This window comes from Camelus dromedarius, chromosome 4, assembly GCF_036321535.1.
Source record: "Camelus dromedarius isolate mCamDro1 chromosome 4, mCamDro1.pat, whole genome shotgun sequence".
NCBI lineage: Eukaryota > Metazoa > Chordata > Mammalia > Artiodactyla > Camelidae > Camelus > Camelus dromedarius.
In genome coordinates, this window is record NC_087439.1 from 97,685,690 (window position 1) to 97,697,612 (window position 11,923).

Consider the following 11,923-nt stretch of genomic DNA (forward strand, 5'->3'; position numbering starts at 1 on the left):
GGGGCCCCACCTGCTCCCACCCCGCCGCAGCCCTCCCCACCGCCTCTGGGCCTCAGCACATGCTGCTCCCTGGCCGGGAACGCAAGGTGCAGAAGGAGCCCGAGGAGCCTGTCCCGCCGCAGGGGGCAGCCACCCTGGCTGACGGGCCCAGCGCACAGCTGCCCTGCGCTCCTCTTCCCTCAGGGCCCCAGTGGTACAGCGTGGGCTCCACGTGCCGCCAGCTTCAGGGACCGGCAAACACAGGAACCCTCTGCCGGGTGAAAAGCCAGCCAAGTGCTTCCTCAACCAACAAGGCAGCAGGGGCAGGGCCTGGAGAGTCTGTGCTGAGGTCAGAGCAGACTGCCACCACCTCCCAGAAGGCTTCCCAGCTTGAAGCTCGGCTCTTAGGGCTCCAGGGTCTTTCGGGTGAGGGGGTGGGTCTGGGTCCAGGACCACAGAGACTTCCTCCCTAATGCTTGCCTCATCTGAGCTCCTGAATGGGGTGCTGTGGGGCGCTCTGCTCCATCTGAGAGCCAGGCTGTGGGCAAGCCAGGCCTTGGTGGGAGAAGAGGGGTCCCGGCGGGGACAAACAGATCCCGCTTTAGCTAACCTCACAGCCCGTGTCTAGCCAGGCCCGGCCCACGAGTGATGCAGGCTGGAGGTGGGGGAAGGAATGGCTGTGGGCGAGTGTGGCCAGTGCCTGGACCTGACCCCCTGCTCCCAGGAGGAACCACCACCCCCCCAGAGGAGCTGACATCCCACGAAGGGCCGCAGGTCCCCCAGCCCTGTCTACATCGGGGCAGCCCCAGGGAATGGGCAGGCTCCTACCTTCTTGGGGGAGAACACCCCCAAGGTGCCGCCATCCTCTCTCATGGCCACGCCCATCTCGGCCAGCAGCGCCTCCCTGGGGGACAGAGCAGGGCTTAGCGCCCAGCAGGGCTTCACCTGGGCAGTGAGCTAAAGTCCTGCCTGGAGGGACTGGTCACCTGATCAGGGATCAGGTCAGTGGGGCCACTGGTGACGGGGCGAGGTCACTGGATGACAGGTGGCAGCTGTGTCCTGTGCTAGACAGGGCCACCCCTGGGTGCAGGCACCCTTGGCTGGGGCACCGGGCTGCTGCTGGTCCCCATCCCCAGTGCCCACCTCTCCATCCTAATGGCTTCCGTCCGCCGCAGCTTCTCCTCCCAGGTCTCGTTGAGCTCAGCTATGATCTTCTCCGTCTCCTGGTGGGGTGAGACAGAGCAGAGGCCATGGCTGGGGGCAGGCCGTAGGCAGAGGCCTGGGTGCCAGGAAAAGGGGAGAGGAGTAGCCGGGTGTGTGGGGCCCGACAGCCCGACCTCCAGGTCCGCCAGGCAGCATGGAGTCTGAAAGGTCAAGGTGAAGGGCTGAGGGGTAGCAGGTACAAAGGACGTGTGTCTCTCCTGTGGACACACCCAGAAAACAGAGAAAGAGGTGTAATAAACCTGGAGGGAGGAACAAACACGTGGAGACGCGGAGACGCTGCTTCTGAGGCACGGAGTCCCTGCGCCGCGGCTCTCCCCTCTTCCTTCCCAGCCCCACTCGGTGAGACCCACACCCCCGGTGGCCCCCCACGCCTCAGGGAGCCCCTGTGCCCAGGTGGGACCCCACAGCACGCTGGGCCCTGTGCTCCCGGGTGACCTCACACCCCATCCCCACACCAGCCTGCGTCCGTCCCCTGAGCCCTGGTCTCTCCGTCCCTCAGTCTCCAGGATCTGGGCTCACCCTCCACCCCTCACACCCAGCACCCAACAGCCGTTTGCAGAAGAAACCTGGCAACCAAACACCCACAACCAGCCCACCCGGCCGGACCGGGTGGGGAGTACCGGAGAGCAGGTGTAACCACGGGGACCAGGAGGAGGCGCAGAGGCCCGGGGACCCCCACACGCCCTGTGAGCAGGCGGGGCCCCGGCGCTGGACCGAGAGTGCTGGTCACGTGGACGGGACGCCGGGGCTCAGACGCACTCTGCGCCCACCCGCACGGCCCACTGCTGCCTGCCTCAGTGCCGCCGGGCAGGAGGAGGGGCCTCGGCCTGGGCGCCCGCCCCTCCGAGCCCAGCCCAGCCTCACCTTCAGCCTTTCGATGGCCTCCTCACTGCCCGGGGCAAACAAGATGCGCTCGTGCAGGCTGGTCACGGAGGCAGCGCGGCTGGACAGGGCCGACAGCGAGGACGAGGGGCTCACGCCCACCAGGGCGTTGGTCACTGTGGAGAGATTGTCAGGGGCTTGACTCAACTCCGCCCCGCCACGGTTACGGTTATTGTTCTCAAGGTCGGACACGTCTACGGAGGAAGGGAAGAAGAGGGGAGGCGGGCAGACAGACAGGAGGAGAGAAAAAAAAGACTAAGTTGGGAAAAAGCAAAGGTGGGTGAAGAGAAGGCAGCAAGCAGGAGCCACGGCGAGCTGGGGGCCAGACCAGCGCATGCAAGGCCCTTCTGCTCCCCCTGGGGGGCCCCAGAGTCCTCTCCGCCCTCCTAGCCGGGGCCCTGCTTCCCCTGCACCCGCGCCAAGCCCGCAGCCACCTCCCAGCCCCTGCACCTGAGCTGCGTGGGCCCGTGGGCTCCACCAGCCTCCTGCCCTCCCTGCCCTCCTGCCTCCTCCTGGCACCGCCAGCGGCCCCCCTGCACCCAGGCCCTGACGCTCGTCCTCGTCCTGGCTGCCACCCCTCGCGCCCACCACCCACCCAGCTCACCATGCACCCCGAGCTGTGGAGGCTGGGCTGTGCTGACCATCCAACCCCTCTGGGATCCCGAGAGGAGCCCCCCTGCCTCCACCTCAAGGAGCTGCTCTGGGCCCAGAGACCCCCCCCACCTCACCCCGGGCTCCCTGCCCCCAAGGCCTGGGAGTTGGGGCTGCAGCACCCCCTGGTGGGGGAGGTCCCAGGCCCCTCCTGGCAGAAGCAGACACACCGCAGAGCAGCAGCAAGTGCAGGACAGCACAGGGCGGGGGGTGGGGACCGAGCCACCCTGCAGCCCGGGGCAGGAAGCCAGCCTAAGGCCAGCGGGCACACAGGCTGGGTGGGTCTGGCAGCATTCGGACTCCTGGCATTTCCAAGGGGAGGGGGCCTTGGGGTGCCTGGGGCCAGAGGGGTCCAGAACCAGGAGCCGGGACAGACCCAGCCCTCTGAGGGCCCTCCAAGCTGTCCCAGCCTCTGTGCTGATACGAGGAGCTTCCCAGGCCTCTAGGAGCACAGAGGGTCAGAGAGACTGGTCTCAGCCACGCTTGGTCTGAGAGGCCTTGGCTGCTCTGTGCCTCAGTTTCCCATACAGACACTGTGCGGAGGGGAGTGAACCGGGAACACGGGCTTGCGAGGCGCTGTGACCCTGTGTCTACCAGGGGCGCCGTGAGCGAAGGGGCCCTTGCCCACCAGCCCCAAAGAGGGGAAGGCAGGAGAGCAGCTGTACCCCCACCCCCGTGCTGCCCTACACCCCGCGGGCCAGGCGAAGCAGGGATGCGCAGAGAGCAGCAGGGGGATACACACATTTGGGTCCTCCGGGCACAGTGTTGGCTAAGGGGAGGGAAGCGTGGGGGAGAGACAGAAACAGAAGAACAGGTTTGTCTCCAGGGCACCCGCTGCGGCAGGCAGGGCGGCGGTGGTCTTTGGCAGGACACAGGACCGCCAAATCCCGGCACCGTGGACGCTGATGTGGCCTCCAGGAAAACCATCTCTGGCCTGCCTGGGCCAGCAGCAGACCCGAACCATGCAGCCCACCCAGGCCAAGGCCAGAACCCTGGCCTCCCACCCAGAGGCAGCTCCACCCCAAACCCAGAGCAGGGCCTGGGACGTGGGCCCTCAGGGACGGGAGGGCGGCTGGACCTGCCCCAGCCCAGCCGCAGCCTGCGGGGGTGGCCCCAGGAGGGAGGCCCCCGAGGACTGGAGGGCGCAGACACTCACTGTCAGCGATGTCGCCGAGCCCTTGGGCGCACAGCAGGTCCCGCAGCCGGGCGACCTCGTCCTGCAGCTCACGGATCAGCTTGTTGTTGGGGTCCTCATTGATGACGGCGTTGCAGCGGATCTGCTTGGCCCGGTCCGCATACCTAGGCAGCACAGCGAGCTGTGGGCTGGGCCGTGCCTGCGGGCCCACCGGCTCCCCGGGCCCTGCCAGCTCCCAGCTGCAGAGACATCTCACAGCCCAGGCCTGGACAGAGACAAGATCACCCCACGGGAGCCCCTGGGGCCACTGACCCACAGGTGGGCTCCCCAGGAGGGGGAGGCGCGGGGTAGTGTCTTCTCCCCACGGCGAGCCTTCGCACCTGGACCTGTGGCCCCAGGGTGGACGGAGCAAGTCTAACCTGCATTCCAAGGCCCTTGTGGTGCGAGGTCAAGAGACCAGAGCGCTGACCCAGGCCACCAAGTAGCCTCCCACAGGGCCACACTGCCCTGGCCACGGGGACCTTCAGACACATCTGTCCCCCTGCTCATTAAAGACCCCCAGTGGCTCTCATGGCCCACGGGCAGGTATAAACTGCTCAGCCCATGAGCACAGCTCTCCAGGTCTGAGGCCTGGGCTCTGGGCCACTTGTGGCCATAAAGTTCACCCCCAAGGGTGGTGGGAACGTGCCCTCGTCAGCCGTTTGGAGCCTCAAGGAGTCCAGGTGAGATGGCCCCCAAGGAGTCACCTTGAATTATCTACTCCCACCCCAGCCCGTGGGGGGACAGGGCCCACCCCCCCAGGAGCCAGCAGAGGCACAGGCTCCCCGCCAGGAACACGGCCCCCCCCAGGAGCACGGCCCTCCCCCAGGAGCACGGCCCCCCACTCCCACCCAGGACACACCTCAGGGTGCTCAGCGTCTCGTCGTAGTTAATGTCTGCGGGGCTCAGCGCGGCCACCATCGCTGTCCTCGAGTTCCCGCCTGCAGGGGAGACGCAGTCATCCCAGCAGGTGATGGGCCCGGCTGCCCCCACCCCCGCCACATACAGCTGGGGGGCACGTCTTCTAAGCAGAGTTTTCTCACGTGTGGGGTCACCGCACACCAAGCAGGCCCCCCACCCTGTCATGCAGGGGAAAGCTGGGGAGGGTTTTATGGCATTTACTACAAGATGAGAACTGTTTACATCCAGTAAAACTTTCACATTTATCCTTCCCGTTTGGAATATTTCTCCAGTATTTCAGCTCAGGTTCCCGCCCCGGGGCCCGCATGGGTCCTGGCAACCAACAGGTGGCACGCTGTTTAACCCAGTCGTGCTCGGGCTCCTAGCCCGGCAGAGGCAGGAACACTGGGCAGCGTGTCCTGTCGGGGTCAGGGGCCTCAGCAGCCCTCAGGACCACTGCCTGTCCTGTCCGTGCTGGGGGTTCAGACGGACAGACCTCAGGTGAACAGAGGAGGGGTAATTCATAGAAGCTCCCCGAAAGCCAGCCAGTAAGCAGGGCTCCCCAGAATCACCGAGTCCCAGGTCTCCATGGGGAAACTGAGGCCCCGAGAAGGGTGGCTACTGGTCTGGGTGTCACAGGCCTGAACCAGGAGCACTGATGAGGGTGGGTGCGTGTTCTGAGAGGTTCTCTGAGGGCCATCCTGGTCCTCCAGACTTGCTTCCTTAACCTACCACTGGCCACTGGCCCAGGCCTTCTGGAAGGAGCCCCCGGTTCACATCTCAGCCCAGAAAGGATGGGACCCATCCCAGGTGGGAAGACAGGGTGGCAGCTGGGGTGGGTGTCAGACCCCAGGACAGCAAGCCACGCATCCTCACCCAGGTTTTCCCGGAGGAGCCAGGTCAGCACTGAGTCCCGGTATGGAATGAAATCCGTCTTCTTCTTTTTCTTGTTCTGTGGAGGAGGAGCGTTCAAGGTCAACCTCAAGCCCACTGGAGAAGGGAGGCAGCGGGCGAGCACAGGCCTGCGGGGCGGGCCCCCAAAGCCAAGGCTGCCGGGGGGTCAGGGCTGGGCCTGTTGCCAAGGCCTCTCCCCACCGGAGCCCCGGGCGCTGCCACTCGGGCTGGAGTTAGGGACTGGCTAGCACATTCCTCAGCCGCCTCCCTGCCAGTCCCGCTGCGTCTCTGGGCCACACAGCCGGACTGAGCCCGGGCGGGGGCCGGCACCCCAGCACGCGTGTCCTGAGCTCCGGCAGAAGGGCCAGGCCAATCCCACCGCCCCGTCAAACCCCGTCAGCAGCCCCATGGACCACGAGGAGAAAGCCTCGCGGCTCACACGGCACCGCCGGCCTCCGCCGGCGCCCTCGGGCCACCTCTCCCCTTCCGCAAGACGCGCCTTCCTTCTCCTGGTGAGACCTCCCGCAGCCTTGGGGAGCCCGCTCACCAGCCCCCCAACAACCTGGTCTCCCGCCCCGCGGTGCGCAGCATCCTCACGCGCCTCCCTTCGTCCCTCTACTAAGGCAAACAGTGGTCACTCAGAACACGGAAGCGAGCAGGGGAACGGCTGCTGGGCCCCACTTCTCACACACGGGTGCTCCGAGGCCAACCCGGCCGCTCCACTAGTCCTGGCTGTTGAGCTGCTTTCCAGCATCTCCTCGTTCGTTCATGCACACGTTTGCTTAAGGAGCATCTGCTCAGCCCCCGCGGTGGCCGGACGACCTGCCCCCACCCAGCGCCCACCCTGGGGGACACACAGATGCCACCGCCAGGTGGCTGCTTCTCTGGGCACAGACACAGCGGCGACGCCCTTCGGAACGATCTCTGAGACCACCTGAAAGTTCTAGAGACACGCGGTCAGGTGGGTTCCCGAAATGCTGCGCTGGCGTCCCTGTGAGCAGATGTGAGAGCATCCGCCTGGCGACGGCTCCGCGGGACTGAGGGCTTTCTTTGTTCCCTTTGGAAACTCACCGCGTGAAAATCTTTCTTTCCACTTTGCTTCTGTTATTTAATTCCCGAGGATGCAGTTAAGTCTGCCATATTGTTTCCAAAGCACCATCGCTCCAGCCACGAGCACGAGCCGAGTCCCTTTGACCCGCTGCTCCCTCAGCACTGCTCACTCCCCACCAGGGCCCCTGAGGGGGAGGCCAGCTCCTCCCTGAACCACCACCACCGCCTCCCTCTCCTCCGCCCTCCCAGCCTCTGCCCTCTCACTCCTGGATCTTTGCCACACGGCCCTCCATTGTCCTGACAGCCAAACCGGCCACCCGTGCCCTCCCAGCCAGTCTCCACCGGCAGCCCGAGGGCATGTCCTGCGCTAAAGCAGCCTTCGTGAGACCCCCCCACTGCTCCCCCTCCACCACGACCAGCCGGATTCTGACCCGGGGCTCGAGGCCAGCTCAGGCCCTGCCCTCTCTGGCCTCAGCATCCTCATACCCCACCGGCTCCCCACTCCAGGCAGACCCTCAGCTCGCTCCTCGAGCTCCTCTCACTCGGGTCCTGCCAAGTCCCTCTCACAGCCCCTCGCCCAGACCCTTACACGTCTCCTCGCGCCCCTCAGGGCGTCACACCGGGACACACGTGGTCCCTCACACAGTGCCCTGCAGTCCCTGCCACCCCTGTGCACAGCTCCTCCCACAGCGCAGCGCGCAGCTCCCGCTGCTCACGGGGCTTCCTGCCCTTCCATCAGGTCTCCACAGCCCCGGGATTCCACACAGTTCCCAACACCTCCGCACACGGTCCGCATGGAGCTCCTCGCGCCCCGCACGCCCTCTTACACAGGGCCCTTCACAGGTCCCCCGCGGTCCCTCACGTGGCTCCCTGTCCCACCCCACGTGGCTCCGCACACCGCGTACGTTCCTCGCGGCTCCCCAGGCAGGTCCTCGGAGCCCCTCTCGTGCTCCGCGCCCTTCCTTCACAGCTCCTCAGAGCTCCTGCTCAGGCCTCCACCCCGGAGCTGCCACCCAGAGGCCCTCTGTCCAGGTCCCCTCACAGCCCAGGGCTGTCCTGGGGGAGGCACCTCCCAACCCGTAGTCATCTCCCCGCTCTCATCGTCACCCCTCTACCTCCCATGGCCAGCACCCCGGACACCCTCCCCCGAGGGAGGGTGCGCTTACCTTGTTGGGCCCCGAGTCCTGCAAAGGCAAAGACAAAGTGTCTGAGGCTGGAGAGAGCCTGGCATGTCCCCTCCTCACCAGTAAGGAGACTGAGACTCAGGAGTGACAGGATGGCTGCTCCCGGCTGGGACCCCCGCCTCTGGGCTTCTCCACAACCAAGCCCCGCGGGGACCGGCCAGCAGGAGGGCAGGTCGGGCACCCCCAACCCGCTGTCCATCCCACCATCCACCCCACCGTCCTCCCCACCATCGGCTGCAGCCGCCCAGGCCGCTCACCATCTCGGCCAGAGCAGAGATGACTTTCCCCAAGGTGGTCAGGGACTTGTTGATGTTGGCTCCCTCCTGTGTGGGGAGGACAGACGTCAGGGAGCCCCTCACCCCAGCGGTCCCGGGCCTGAACGCCCTCCCCTGCCTCTCCCCAAAACTGGGGCTCCCCCCTTCCTGCCACCCACCACTGAGCCCCATTCCCGCCGGCGTCTCAGTCTGTGTCCCCAGGGCCGTGGCACGGGCATCGGGCCCCGGCTGTGAGTCCAGCAGGTGCAGACCTTCCGGCCCCCCTACCTTGAGGCGCGTGCCCTTGGCCCCCGTGGAGTCGGCACGCTCGCTCCCGGCCAGGTCCACCAGGCTGACCTTGCTCACCTGCGACAGCAAACAGGCCCCATGCAGGAGACCGAGAGCCCGAGTGGGGATCCCATCTCCCCAGGCCAGCCTCGAGGAGCCACCAGAGGAGGGAAGGAGTGGGGCCTAGACCTCTCGACCCACAGGGCAGAGCCTCCTCTGCTCACAGCTCTCCCAAAGCCTCCTCCCCTGGGAGGCCGCCCACCCTGGTCCCCCAGCACCTGGCACTGCAGCCGAGCTGCTCTCTGTGCCAGGCACTCCTCACACGGGGTGTCCTGTCACTGTCGCCTGCTTCCGCAGTTGGGGCTCCTCGTCTGTGGCAGGACTCGAACCGAGCTCTGAAGAGCCCATAGCTTGGAGGCCTTGTGAGGGCTCAGCTGCACCTGGCACTGGCCTGGGCACCAGGCAGGGGCCCCACCAACACTCCCGCAGCCCAGGCCAGACGGCCACCTGCATCCGGGGGAGGCCCAGCCCCTCTTGCGCCACAGATGCTGCAGACAGGACTCACCCAGTGGGACCTCTTGGTGCCCCGAGCCCAAGGGTGGGGACAGCAGGCAGCCTGCCGCCAGGCTGACCCAGGCCCAGCTCCCCTTGCCACCCTCCCCAGCCTCCGAGTGACCCTGACATCCTCAGGGACTGAGTGGCCCTCACTGCCCCTAGCCCCTCTGTGGACCCCAGGGTGCTGCCCAGGAAAGCCCTGCCCACAGGAGGCAGCTGAGGTCCCCCAGGAGTGGGCCTGGAGGGCAGGGCAGGGGCGAGGGTCCATCGGAGAAAACACCACGTCTAGGGTCAGCGTGGTGGAGGGACAGGAAGCCTCGGCGCCCGCCCTGCTGCCCCTTCCCAGCGCCCACAGACAGGCGTCTGGATAAAGGCCCCAGCGGACGACACCCTGCCCGGGTCTGCTGACCAGGCAGAGGTGCAGGGGAAAGGCACCTGGGGCTCGGGCAGCGGGCGGGTGGCTCCCCCTCAACACAACCTCTCCTTTGTGCTTGCAGACGTCGGCGCCTCCCCTGTGGTGTAGCCCTGGAGACATCCTTCCTCCGCCCCTCCCTCCAGTCTCCACCGAAACTGCCTGGCAGGAGGCAGATCCGGGGGTCCACAGCCCCTCAGCTCAGCCCCTTCCATGCCCAGGTGGCACCAAACACCCAGACGAGGTAGCAGTGAAGACCTGGTCAACCTCTCGCTGAGGCCCAGACTGGGCAGGGGACAGTCCCCGCCCAATGCGAGGACGCTGCCCACGCCTCGTGGACCAGTGTTCGGCTTGGCCTCCTTGTCCCGCCTGACCAGCCTGACCCAGTCCCCAGCCCGGGCCCTGCCCACCAGGGCCTGGCCCACCTTCTCTGCGGTGATGTTGGTCTCTGCATCGTGGCGCTTCTGAGTGAAGATGATGTTGAAGACGGCGTGGGAGCGGCTGCTGGTCTCATTCATGTTCGTGGCCGCCACTGTCCTGGAGGAACAGAAGCCACACTCTGTCACCCACTGTCCTGTGGTCAGGCGTGAGGGTCACTGGTGGTGCCAGCCCGCCTGACCAGGTCATGAGAAATCAGCTCCCCGGGGTTCCAGGGGCAGCCCTGTCCGGCCTGGTGGCGACTGTGCCTCCTGTCAGAGTTTGAGCAGGGCCCCCTCGTCTGTCCACCACATCCATCGGGGCTCCAGCTGGAGCCTGGTGCTCAGGGCGCTGTGACCGGGCCCTCTCCCCACTCCCAGGGGCTCAGCAGAGTCCAGGCACTGCTCAGCCAGCTCCCCAGTAACAGCTCCTTGGCTGTGACGTGGAAAGGCCCCCAGAAAGAAAAGGGGGCACCACCGCCCATCCTAGTGTGGCCCTGGGGACAAGGCCAGGCTGCCTGAGTGGAGGCCAGTGGCTGGTCCTGATGCCACCGACGGGCAGAGCCCTCGGGAGCCCACAGGCTGGGCGACAGCTGCCTCCACAGGGGGGCCTTGTCAGAACAGCACCCACCCCCATGGGGCCACTGGTAAGGTAAAGGGTGTTGGAGACTGACCCGGGGATCCTCACCCTCCGGGAGTCCCCAGGTGGCCGACAGGGGACTGTGGCTGTGACAACCAGGGCAGACTCTCCAGGACAGGGAGGCCAAGGGCACCACGGCCATGGAGACTAATTGCTTACGGCTGGCAGTGCCTTGCAGATGACCCCCCATGCCCCCAGCCCCGTACCCTGCCCAGAGGGCCCTCTGCCCTCGGAGCAGACAAGGTTGTCCTCACAGTGTGGTCCCACTCAGGGCAGCCACCATCACCCCAGGGTGCCTGAACCCCCGGGAGGAGCAGACCCCATGGAGATGAATGATCTTAGGCCCATAAGGCCCCCACCCCATGGGGAGACCACCAGGGGCCCTAAGGACAGGGCCTCCCTCAGAGAGACGAGCAACTGCGCGTGGGGGAGGGTGGGCGTGTCACCCCGCACGCACCGGGCCTTGTTCCCCGAGTCCATGAGGTCCTGGATGTCATTGTAGGAGGTGACTGCCAGCTTGGAGAGGTCCTCCACGTAGGGCCCCAGCAGCGGGTGCTCCCTCACACGCAGGTTGCCCTTGTTCTTGGGGTTCAGGAGGTCACGGACACGCTCGCAGTAAATCTCCATGTAGCTGACCTGCAGGGCAGAGGTGACATGAGGGACCCCGGAAGTGGAGGGAGCAGCGGGCACACCACGGGCTCCCAGCCGCCGGTGGGGCCATGGCCCCTGGGTGAACGCGTACGTTGGGGGTGTCAGCCCACCCCTGCCTGCCTGGCTTTGTCCTACCCACCGCCATGCCGGGGCTCACCCGACGCGGTCACACCAGGGCCACCTTGCCCACAGCACAGCCCAGCTATGCAGCTCGGAGCAGAGAAGCTGCTCACTAAACATCACGGAGCAGAGAACCGCCCCCCGCACCGCGTGTCTGCCTCGTCCATGAGTGAGTGACAAACCACGGGCACAGACCCGTGGATCCTCGGGGGCTGACTTTAAATCAGTAGAGCCACACTCCCAGGGCTGGACGCAAGGAGAGCCCTACCTCCACGGAGTAGGACATGTTGTCATTGGTGGTGTCATTGATGCGGGAGAACAGGTCCTCGCAGAGCTGTGGGGACAGAGGACACACAAACTCTGGGCGGGGCTGTTCCCGGAGCTCCGCCCTCAAGGTGCTGTGGGCAGCCTGCAACCCAGGCTGGACATGCTCTCCCGGGCCCCTCTCACCCCATCCCAGTCCATCTTAAAGGCACTGAGAGGCCTGCAGCCAAGGAGTCCCTGTCTTCTGGTTAACTCAGGGAGAACCTCCCCTTTGGCTGATGTCCGACTCTCTCCTACGGACCGTCTGCCCCTCACACTTCTCTGCATGAGGTGGAGGGCCTACCGTGCTGCAGACCACCTGGCACCCTCCCTGTCCTGACCAGGT

At 66.2% G+C, this 11,923-nt stretch overlaps 1 protein-coding gene across 20 annotated transcripts in view; it reads right to left on the minus strand.

Annotated features, from left to right (window-relative positions):
• The window catches only part of KIF1A (kinesin family member 1A), an 83,679-nt gene that overhangs the window by 43,050 nt on the left and 28,706 nt on the right, over window positions 1–11,923 (minus strand). For 8 of the 20 annotated variants that reach the window (XM_064485358.1, XM_064485357.1, XM_064485356.1 and 5 more), the window contains exons 5-17: window positions 11,543–11,608; window positions 10,961–11,139; window positions 9,873–9,984; window positions 8,481–8,558; window positions 8,196–8,261; window positions 7,921–7,938; window positions 5,687–5,762; window positions 4,773–4,851; window positions 3,893–4,035; window positions 3,479–3,505; window positions 2,068–2,279; window positions 1,123–1,202; window positions 808–883 (exon numbers count right to left, since the gene is read on the minus strand). In XM_064485358.1, the coding sequence (XP_064341428.1) occupies window positions 808–883; window positions 1,123–1,202; window positions 2,068–2,279; window positions 3,479–3,505; window positions 3,893–4,035; window positions 4,773–4,851; window positions 5,687–5,762; window positions 7,921–7,938; window positions 8,196–8,261; window positions 8,481–8,558; window positions 9,873–9,984; window positions 10,961–11,139; window positions 11,543–11,608 (1,212 nt within the window). The remainder of the gene's footprint in view (window positions 1–807; window positions 884–1,122; window positions 1,203–2,067; window positions 2,280–3,478; window positions 3,506–3,892; window positions 4,036–4,772; window positions 4,852–5,686; window positions 5,763–7,920; window positions 7,939–8,195; window positions 8,262–8,480; window positions 8,559–9,872; window positions 9,985–10,960; window positions 11,140–11,542; window positions 11,609–11,923) is intronic. The other 12 variants (XM_064485362.1, XM_064485361.1, XM_064485354.1 and 9 more) reach the window with 2 other exon arrangements.